The sequence below is a fragment of the Rhineura floridana genome, chromosome 1 (assembly GCF_030035675.1).
Source record: "Rhineura floridana isolate rRhiFlo1 chromosome 1, rRhiFlo1.hap2, whole genome shotgun sequence".
NCBI lineage: Eukaryota > Metazoa > Chordata > Lepidosauria > Squamata > Rhineuridae > Rhineura > Rhineura floridana.
In genome coordinates this window covers 12,699,349-12,710,435 of record NC_084480.1, presented here as the reverse complement: position 1 = coordinate 12,710,435, position 11,087 = coordinate 12,699,349, and the positions used below count along the sequence as shown (strand labels likewise).

At 44.2% G+C, this 11,087-nt stretch overlaps 1 protein-coding gene across 5 annotated transcripts in view; it reads right to left on the bottom strand.

Moving 5' to 3' along the window:
• Positions 1–2,090: 2,090 nt before the first annotated feature.
• Positions 2,091–11,087, bottom strand: part of ARK2N (arkadia (RNF111) N-terminal like PKA signaling regulator 2N) — an 83,859-nt gene continuing 74,862 nt past the window's right edge. For 4 of the 5 annotated variants that reach the window (XM_061613677.1, XM_061613669.1, XM_061613683.1 and 1 more), the window contains 3 exons: positions 9,309–9,438; positions 8,749–8,880; positions 2,091–7,529 (listed from right to left, as the gene is read on the bottom strand). In XM_061613677.1, coding sequence (XP_061469661.1) covers positions 7,346–7,529; positions 8,749–8,880; positions 9,309–9,438 — 446 coding nt within the window. In that variant the 3' untranslated portion in view covers positions 2,091–7,345. The remainder of the gene's footprint in view (positions 7,530–8,748; positions 8,881–9,308; positions 9,439–11,087) is intronic. The other variant, XM_061613696.1, reaches the window with a different exon arrangement.

Sequence of the window (11,087 nt, the reverse complement as noted above, 5' to 3'; positions counted from 1 at the left end):
TCATTGTTGCTTGAATGTATATAAATCTCAGAGGGCAGAGAAGCTGCAAAATAAATTTTTCAGTGATTAGAGAGCAAGGATCCAGTGCCTGGTATAGCTCCTTGCCCCTCCCCACAATTAGCAAATCTAGAATTATGCAAATTAAGATAAATTATGCAAAGTCACCCAGTCTGCATAATTTATTCCAGTTACAGAATTCAGCTCAGGATGTGGGTTTATGCTGCCCCAGAATTTGTCATTGTTGCATCATACAGTACAGCGTCTGGTCTGGTTGTCTCAGACTAGACAAAAAAGACAGTTATAAGAGTAACCAAAATTAGGGGAAAATGAGCCTCAGATGAGTAGTAAAAGGGAGAATTGTTTCAACTTCTAGAGACTCCCAGTGACCTCTTAAATCTGATTTGGAGATAGAAGAGACAGTCTTCCAGACAGATAAAAAAGACAGTCCCTTCCTTCAGTCCATCTGTGCCAGATAACAAGCCCCAGTGACCATGTGCCACCTTTCGGGGGCAAAAGGTGACTGCACCTTTTAAAAAAAAGAAACAAAAACTAGACATGCTTTGGCAAAACTAGAAGTCCAAAAGGCCACAATATCCTTAAGGCTCAAAATCATGGTGTGTAACAGGTGGGAGACTGAGACAGCCAGTCATCTGAGAAGCGAAGCCACTGGGCTATGGAAGAGCATCACAACTGTTGAGCTATTTGCAAATAGGTTTTATTTTTTAAAAGCAGATAGCTCAGGTGAGAGTTGGGAAGGGCTGGCTAGTCTTAGAGCACCTGGTGGGGAATCATGTAACAAAAGCAAAGGGGCAATGGAAGGCTACCTTAACAGTGTTGTTTGGAGCAGATATCTAACGTTGCTGGTATGCACACACAAACACAAAGACACACACACACGCACACCCCGTGTCAGTTAACAAGACACAGATTAACCTTGGATGAGTTGGAAAGACACCAAGTTGACTGCAAAGCAGCACATTAAACTCAAGATTATCCAGGGCCAGCCCTCAGGCGGCTGAGGCTGGGTGGCTACGGCAGCTCCGTCCCCTTGTGCCCTGCTGTTCCTCCCGAGTCTCCAGATGTTCCTTTCTGTTGGAGGATAGAGTTGTGTGTGCCACATGGCCCTCCCCTGCTACCTCTGCTGCTCCAACATGCAGAGGTGAACGCTCTGCCTGGAGAAGCTCCCTGAGTCAATCCCTAGAACTTCCTTCCGGGTAGGTCTGGGAGAGACCTGGGGCGGCACCTCCAACAGACAGGGGCAGAGACACTGCATCTCTAGGGTGAGGAACACAAACCTGCAGGTTTTAAACTCCCGCCTCCATCCTCTCTGCTTCATCTGCATCGGAAGCATGACGGGCTAGTGATAATTTGAAAACAGCTGTGGTAAGCATTACCGTATAAAACGTAAGAGAATCCCCCCCCCAAAAGCCCCACACGCTACAAAGTAAGATATTGTTTAAATAATCCACTCTATTTTATTTTGTCTTAAAATAGTTTAAACTTTATGCTACAGACTTGTTTCCAAAAACAAAAAAACAGAAAGTCTCATCTTGCACCAAAAAATATATATATTTTATAACACTCTGTTTTATTATTAATTTTTTCTCTCCAAAGACCATTAAATACTAAATGGAAACGAGAATGAGTGTTAGAAAGAACATTTTTGTGGGATTTTTTTCTTTTTTAAACACAAGAGTTACACATTTGAAAACAATACATTCTAAGCGATTTTGTTTGTCCATTTTGTCTCCCCTGTGGAAGATTCTGAGTTTGAGCTCCAGCAAGAATATAGCTGCTAGCAGCAGGCCTGTAAAGAAAGCAGGCGTCACAGCTTGCCAAGATGCTTGGTGGAATCCTCTTTTTGTGTGTGTGTGGCTGCAAATGCCATGTTTTTATCCACGATCCAAATGGCTGCAAGGCATGACTTGCAAGCCAGGATGGGTGCATTTTTCACAGGCCTACATGAGAACGAGCAAGTGCATTGGTTCTTAGCCACACGATGGCTACAATTTCAATTATCAATTGAGAAAAGAGCAAACTGATCTCAGGGACCTTTTGCTCTCTCAGACAAAAAAGACCCACCCACCCCCCCGAAAAAGAAAGGAAAAAAATTATTAGCTATCCAGTGATTGTGGTTTGAATTTTTTCCTTTCTCTCTCTTTTAAAAATTCTTCAAGAGAGCAAAAGAAACGTAGTGTTTTTAAATAAAAAAGAGAGATAAACTGGCTACTAAACTAAAAATTCATGATTCCTTTAAAACAAACACAGCGTTCAATCAGAGGAAGTTTGGTTAGAATGCAGTCAAATTTGTAAATGTACTTGGAAGTCACAGCATATACAAACAAACCCTTTCTGCTGCGGCTGCTTTTTTAAAAGAAAGGATCACTGGGTGTGTTCCTTTGATGCTTCTGGTACTGGCCACCATAACAGATAGGATACTGGGCCTACCAGATCAGTTAGACTCACAGCCTCTCTAAAAAGCCAATGCTCACGTTTTGGAACAACTCCATTGAAAATAGTTGCAAAGCAGCTGCACTAGGCCAAATGTTGTGTGGTAAGCCTGCCCCACTCCCCGCTTTCACACATGCCTCCATCACAGCTGCTTTACCATGATGCAATCCATGAAGCTCTCATGCATATGAATACTGGAGATGCACGGACAAGCCAACTGTGTGGGTCCTTCCCACCTGATCACCACCACGTCATAGCCAAGTGGGGAAGAACTAAGTGACTCGCCATGCCCTCAACACACCAATCGCATAGGACAGCACCACAGGAAAGTAGTTCTCGAGCACCCATGGGTGAGCGTGAAGGTGCCCTTAGTCTGGTGCTCATTTAGCAAAGCAACGTGAGAGCAATGGAATCGACACGTGAAGAGCAAAAGAAGAGATGGCCTTTGGGTTGGGAGCTGCTGATCTGCAGGCACCACTGATTGTTTTTAACAACCTTGGATTGTAGGTGAAGACATTGTTTAAGGGCCCTATGTCTTCTGTGCACAGTAGCAGTGGGTGGGGCTGTTCACCTGGCTTCCCGGCAGAGGTTGCTGCTGGTAACTGAGAAGGAGAGGAAAGACAGAGGGGAGGTTGGTGCAGCCGCAGCATCGGGAGTGCCAAGTTGGCTCCGCTGCTGCGGCTGCACGGTGCTGACCTCCCGGCCTCTTCCCCTCTTGGTTCCTGGCAGCGACCTCTGTGTTGTGAAGCACCTTGCTCTGCCTGCTGCTACTGCCTGTGCTGGTTGTGCACCAGCAGTCCATCCACCCACTCTGCTGCTTTCCCTCCTGCAGGAAGCAGGACTCCGACTTCACAAAAGGCCAGTTTCAGCTCGGGTGAAGGAGACGTCGGTCCCAACACGATGTCAAACATTGCAAACTGAATGTGGGGGAAATTGCATGTACAAATACTTTCCCAAATCTTCCTCTACACTGACAGCTACCATGTCAGGGAGGGGGTTCCAGCCTAGTCTTCTCTCCAGCCACCTTGTTTTCTGCATGCCAGGATATTTTTAATAGGGCAGAGCACTGGAACATGCACTTCCTTTGGCTTCAGTCTGAAATAAGGCATCACCACCTCGGAGCTGTTAAAGCAACAGGTGCCGTCTCCAGGTCAGAAGCTGGCAATCTCAACAGGAACTATAATATACAATATGTTACCTGCTGCAACAAGTCAAGCCCTGGCTTCCTGTAGCTCCCAAGCACAATCCAACTCCCAGTGTCCAGGTCCACCTTGTTGTAATCAAGGAAGGGTTAGGGAAGGATCACTCTACTACTCTGCAGGAACCTGTTATCTAGTTGTTCTCTGACGTGCAATTGCATCCTTCTGACTTCATAAAGCCACAAAACTACCCATAGTTGGCCTCAAGAGCAACCTTAAATACCAGCCACATCTGCAGAACTGCTGAATGGTCCCGTGGGAGCCCAGGTAATGGCAGGAGCAAGAAGAAAAAATGGTGCCCATTCACACCAACATTGAAAAAGAGGGAGAAAAACCCCTCCTAGGGGTAAAAAAAGGACTCTTTTACCCTTCTTCGGATCGGAGAGGAAGAGTAGAGGAGTAGGTCCGGCTGAAGCAGATTAAGTTTCCCAGAAGCCGGTTAACTAAAAAAGAGAAAAAGGGGGGGAAGAGTCTATAGAGCTCTAACGAGCTCCCCCTGCTTGGTAATCCCGGTGGGGGAGGTAAAGGGGGAGCAAAGATCCCAACCCCACCACCAGGGAAGAGAATAAGCAGAAAAACAGGAAAGGTAAATTCAAAAAAGGGAGAAGTTAGATAGAAAAAACTCATGGAGTAGGACTAAGAACATCTGCCTTGGACCAGGACAGGAAATGAACTGGGGTCTGCAAGCGAGTGACGCCCAACTACTTCCTCAGCCACAGGCTTCAGTGCATTTCCTGTCCTTGAATGCCAGATGGCAGACTACTACTCATGGGATGGACTGGCATCCAGGGAAAAACAAAAACCTCTTGCCCACTGAACCAACCTGAGAAGGGTGAACAAGCTCCATGCTGGCCTTCATATGACCAATCACAGATGGGGACTGAGAAAGGCCTTTTTAGCATGTACAGTATAACCTAGCGGGCATAAAAACTCTCTTGGAAGAGTAAATGATGTTCAATTCAGTATAAAAACACAAACAGGCATTGCACAATTAACAGATTTTAACTGAAAACTGGCTTTGTGTCATTAACCATTAAATGCATGTTCCTTTAACAGACTGGATCTACTCTAGTGTAAATGATTATTGAAGTCTCTTGGTTTGCCTTTGAGCAAACATCAATAGGGCTAGATCTGCCCCTTGCCCCCAGGAATGCATGGAATAACCCCACCTGGATGAATGCAATGACATTCCTCTTCTATTCTTACAAGGTTATGCATGAATTGAAGCTCTTCCTCAACTTGTGAGTGTCCTAGAATATTCCCATACTTTAATAACCCAGACACACAGTGAGAATCCTGCCCATATGCAAAGGTTTGGTCCACAGACAGCTATTGCCCATGCACAGAGAGAGAGAGAGAGAGAGAGAAAGAGAGGGAGAGAGAGAGAGAGAGAGAGAGGGAGAGGGAGGGAGGGAGAGGGGGAGAGGGGGAGGGAGAGGGGGGAGGGAGAGGGGGGAGAGCGAGACAGGGAGGGGGGAGAGAGAGAGAGACAGGGAGGGAGGGAGAGAGGGGGAGAGAGAGAGGGAGGGAGGGAGGGAGGGAGGGAGGGAGGGAGGGAGGGAGGGAGAAAGAGAGAGAGGGAGGGAGGGAGAGAATATTTTCTGAGGACCAGTCACAGAACTGAAAGCACTGCGTGAATAACCTGGTCATCTGAACTGTCAAGACACTCAAGGAGTTTTAGGAGCAAAGGGCAGCACCCACATATTATTCAGAAATTCCCCTAGGTCTGCTTACATTTGAGGCCACCACTGATCAGGAATCAAGCAGAAGAACTTTGTCTGGATTTACAGTGGACTCTACAATGAAGGCTCATTGGACAAACGTGAAAATCTCACATCCCCAACGGGTCCAGCTGCCATTACGGTGCAGTGTAACTCCTACCATCCCTTGCATGAGAACAGAAGGCATGGGGGAAGGATGGTCAGAATCTTAGCTTGCAGCAAATGGCAGGACTTGAAGAAGGAATCTGGACCAGGAAGCCAAGAGGCACAAATCCAAGAGCTGGTGAAGTCCAGCAGTCAAGATTTCAAAAGAAGATCGAAACATTTAAGAGACTTAAGTAAAAGGGGCTGTTTCTCATGTTACATACACTTATAAGTCAATACCTCGTCTCTGAAGATGTGTAAAAAATGAAACTCAATTGTCCCCATTTTTCCACCTCTACATCAGGTATGGTCAACCTTTGATCCTCCAGTTGTTGTTGGACTACAACTCACATCAACCCCAGCAAGCACAGCCAGTGCCCATGGATGATGGGAGTTGTAGTTTAGTCACATCTGGAAGGCCAAAGCCTCCTCACACCTGCTCTTCATGAAGCGATCTATACATATGGCAAAACATCGGTTGCTGTTACAGAGTTCATCCCTCTTTCTGAGACAGCATTCAAATGGATAAAGGCAAAGCAGCATTGGCTAATTCTGTAGGGGCTATACAACAGGACATGTTCTATTTTTGATCACACATGCTTTGCATACAGAACCTCATGTTTTCCCGAAGGTAATATTCAGAGAAGCAACACGAGGCTCACTCTCTGAGTTTTCTTGCTCTGCTTTAAACAGAGGAAGTATCAGCCATCCTGAGAAGAGATTGAACCAAGCCTACTCTGGTAACATTCACACGGCAGAGAAAATACTTCTCGTGGAAGAGGAGTCTGTATCCCTGCAGCCTCCTCTAATTCTTCTCTTGCTGGGAATAAAACAGGAAGCATAGAGTGTTAAGGGTTTGTTGAAAACTGAAATTCATGTGTATGAATGCAGCCCAAGCCAGAAAGATCCAACTCCAGCGTGCATGCTCCACTTTTACCTATCTCCAAACACAGAGATATGGGTTAGGCTGCACCCAGACCTGACATGAAAAGCACACCTGAGATCAGAATTAGGTACTGATGTCTTTTGTGATGCTTCACTTCCTTGTGCTTTTCTTTGTTTTGGATGAAAAAAAAGCTGTAACAATCTGGGCCAAATGACCAATAACAGTACAGTAGTCTAGAGAAAAATAAAATGCATATTAGAAGACTAAGCACTGAGCAGTGTACAAGCTACAAATGATGTTCAGGATCATCTTTAGAGTTTTAAATAAAGCTGCTCAGTGCATGTTTATAGACCTTTTGTGATCAAGTCCTGCTGGTTTTGTAACCAAATCAACTCGGGGCTATGAATTCCCCTAGTCACACTCAACACTTCTAAGCTCCCACAGTTAAACAACAATCATTCAGAGCTATGAACAAATCAGGCCAGTGGTATTTTTTAAAATGCTTAGTGCTGCAAGGGAGAATGAAAATAAAACTCTACCTGCACCAGCGGCATCCATTTTAGTGGTGAATTAAAGAATCTGTACGGCTCTCTAAAGCACATGGGTGGGAAGGTGTGCTTATGTCAACAAATGCGCTAAATTAATAACACACAATGGAAAACCTGGAAGTTGTTATTGAAGTTCAGTGCCACTAAGTTTTCCCTAACAGGGAAAGCTCCCTTGGACTATGGAGGTGTCAATATCTCATGGCAAGTTCTGAAATTACAATGCAGTTTTAATGGGGGGGTTGGGGGGTGGACTTTGGGAGAGGAGGAAATTCTCCCGGAGGAGTCTGAATTCCAGAATGCCAGGAGCAGAGGCTTTGAACAGCAAGGAGATAACCAGGAACCTCTGTGCCACAAAAGGGGAGGGGGCTAAGTGACTAAAAACACAGTGAAATTGCATTACAGTAGGTATTTGCGCCTGCTGTCCTCGTCTAGCGTGAGATCCACCACTTCAGGTGGTGAAGACCAATTCTGTGGGGGGGGCACACCTGTCCATGGTTCTGATTGCCGGGTGCACTGCAGGCCTGAGCCGTGTTTTCGGGAAGACACACTTTGAATCACTCCTCCCCGAGGATGGACACATCTGTGGGAAAGCAAAGGGGAGAAACAGCGTGAACATGCCAGTCAAGCCTCCCTGTAAGAGCTGAAGGAGTGGTTCACACAAGCTCCATTGCCTAACAGCTTTAGCAAAGGGCTACCCGGAATAAACGTCTCAAATCAAAGCAGGGAGAGAAAGGCAGAAAGGTTACGAGTAGGTATTGGTTAAAACGTGTTAGCAGGATATAAATGATATTTTAAAATGTAACGTCATTTTGAGGGATGAACTTCATGAACCATCATTACAGCGTATACAGCACTTGAGTGTGTTTACAGCACTTCACATACATTATCTCAGCAACCCACGCAACAGGCATGCCAAGGACAGTATTATCATCCTGATATGACAAGGTTGGGGGATTTAGGCACAGAGAAGGGAGGCTGGCCTAGAGCCTAGTGAGTTTAGAACAATATCTAGGGAATCCTGAGATATGGAAAATGTTACAAGGATTGGATTATTACAGGATACTTAGAGAAACAGTGCTCTTTTATGCTGAAATAGTTAATAATATGGGAATATAATTCCATTAGTATCTTCAAATTGCTTACTCCGTAGCATAAGTTGCATGACACGCTGAGAGAGGGCTGGGTGAGGATATAGGAGGCACTTACAGACCTGACATTTCCTACAGTGCCCTCTAAGCTGCTTGTGGGAGGGGAGGGCATATCAGGGAAAACAAGGGCCTCTTGAGTCCCTTGGAATGCACCCATGCTCAACAGCATCAAGCCTATGGAAAATATCATCCTGTGCCACTTTTCTTTTTCATGACACAGCAGGATTTCCAGCCACCTGCCTTTACTGCTTTTCATGTAAGTTTGTAGACCTGCTAATACCTCTGAGCAAGGTTTCTACTTCCAAATTCCCAAGAAATGTTTCAGTATTTAAAAGGTGAATTTAGTATTTAAAAGGTGAATCTGCCCTGGATGGAGAAACCTGGAACCAGGACGACATCAAGGGCCGGTAGCCAGAAGGTACTGCAGAGTAACTGAAGGGTTACTCTCTCTGGTTGGGAATCAGCCTCCGTGGCCACCCGCCTCTTGTTTTCTCTCCTTTAAACCAGGACTACATCAATTGTCAGTGGCCAGATGTCGTGCATGCTTCCTTGTGGTCCCCTAAAAGGCCAATGCCTGGGGAGGTTTGGAGGGAGCATCATTTTATAGGTCTGGCTTTACACTGGAAACTGAGGGATAGTTTGGCTCTGCACCTTTGCTCAAAGGGTTCTTCATTTTCGCTGCTTGCCTTTCCTTTTGTCATCTCACTGGCTTTCTCTGCTTTCACTTCACTTCTCCCTATGCCTGGAATTCCGTTTTCCCCTGCTGTTTGCCACACTTCTTTCCTGTTTAAAAAAAGATTTCTTAATACTTGGTTTTTCTCTTGCTTTGCTCTCTTATAATTTCTGTTTTATTTAAAAACAAACTTTCAGCGGTTCGTAGCGATTGTCCATGTTTATGAACGCACCATGTGGAGAGGGGGCACTTTCTGCACTTATGAGTTCACAATATTTCAAGTGCTATTGTGAATAAATAAATACCTTATTATACAAATATTGAACATGTATTTGACATTAGGTACATATTTAATTTTTATGCCCTTCTGGGGTTAAGCTGGGAAAGGCAACTCATATTAACAGAGGGTGGGGGGGAAATAACCTACCTGCAGGAGACAAAAAAAAAGGTAACAAGACCAATTAATCTGCATTTTTCTCATTTTAAAAATTTATTCCAGGTATTTAACTGGACTCAGAGTAAAAAGGGAAATGAGCACCTTGCATGTTCCTGAACTCCCACAATTTCCACTTCGCTATCTGATGACGCAATATTAATTTCTTCATTGACCTGGTGGGTGTTGCTGGTGGGGGTTTTGTCGCTTGCCAGGAATCCAGCATCCAAGTGATCTGTACAAGAAAAGGCAAAAGGCAAACCCATCCTGAGATTCAGAGCTTGATCATCCTTGTAAGTCCTTAGCAGGAAGCCATTTCTGATATGACCCACATGGATCAAAGACCCATTCATGAATGAACGAATCTTTATTTTTACCCCGCCCTTTTTCCAAAACTGGAACTCAGGGCGGCTTACAAATAAAAACTACACATAGGTAAAAAAAAAAAAACATACAAAAATATACAATTAAAATAGAATTAAACCATGAAACATACACTTAAGATACTAAGACAATCTAAAACACTAAGAATAGGACCACAGAACAATACAACAGACCTTATGAGGTCCTATCTTAAACATCTTCATTCATCAAACTGCTATAGATCAGGAATTGGGGCAAGGACTTTCCTTACTGGCAGACACCCTTTTTGTATAATGGCTCCCCCTCCAATAATAATAATAACAATAACAATAATAATAACGATGATGATGATGATGATAGGCTGCCACCAGGATGAACCTGACAACACTCCAGGCCAGTATTCTTCAACCCTGGGTCTCCAGATGTTGTTGGACTACAACTTCCATTATCCCCAGTCAGCATAACGAATGGCCAGGGATGATGGAATTTGTAGTCCAACTACATCTGGGGACTCATGGCTGAAGAATACTGCCAGCCGAACAGCAGCTTGGAAAGCTTCTGAGTCCCACTGCAAAGGGTCCCTTCCATCAGACCAGCTCTAGGAAAAAGTAAACACAAAGAGAAAGAAGCTTTGGTTTTACTTTCCCAAAGCCGAAAGGACCCAGAATTTAACAAAATGTTGTGAAAGATCCTTAGGCAATATGAAGGTGTCTCTTGACAGTTGTGCAGTCTTAGTGCACAGGGAAGATTTTAACGAGAACTTCCTGAGAATTACCTTTTTAAACCACTGAAGCAAAATGTCAGAGAATATAGAATGTTGTTTGAGAAAAAAGATGGGGAAAAGGAAGGAAAAGGGAAGGCAACAAAATCACCCGCAAAGACTTGCAAATAAAAATCAAAAAGTCAAGCCAAGCTAGTTACATTTCACCTGTTGGAGCAGACGGGGTATTTGTCAAGAGGCTGGCTTTTACTGGCCTTGGGTCCCCATAATAATATTAGGCTTCACTCACATTCTTTGATTCCTTGGAACCATTAACTGGAAGTTCAAAGATGCTCTCGCTCTCTCTTTCTGAATGTATCTTCTGCAAGAGACTCTGCACATGATCTTAAATCTCTCGACATGCATGATAAAAGGACTGGCTAGTTTCAACTAGCTGAAGTGTTTTTGTTTAAAAAGGATTAAGCTCAGAATGGTTTTTGGGGGAATAAAAGAACGGATAACTATCTGTTGTGGAGTTTCAGAGAAGTGGTCAATCACAGGTTCTCTAGACAGCAATGTTTGTTTGCACAGAATTTCCAATGTGCAATTTAGGTTTTCTAATAGTGAGCAGTGAAGGAGTAGAAAGATGGCCAGTGACACAATCTACCTTTACCACATACATGTTTTGACACATATAGCAAGCATTCCTGTATGCCGAGTACACCTTGGCCAAAATTACACAAAAAACAAGTTCTACAAATAAATGTTTCATTTTTCTACAAAGCAAGATATAAAAGATACAACAGAACATCCATTCTGTC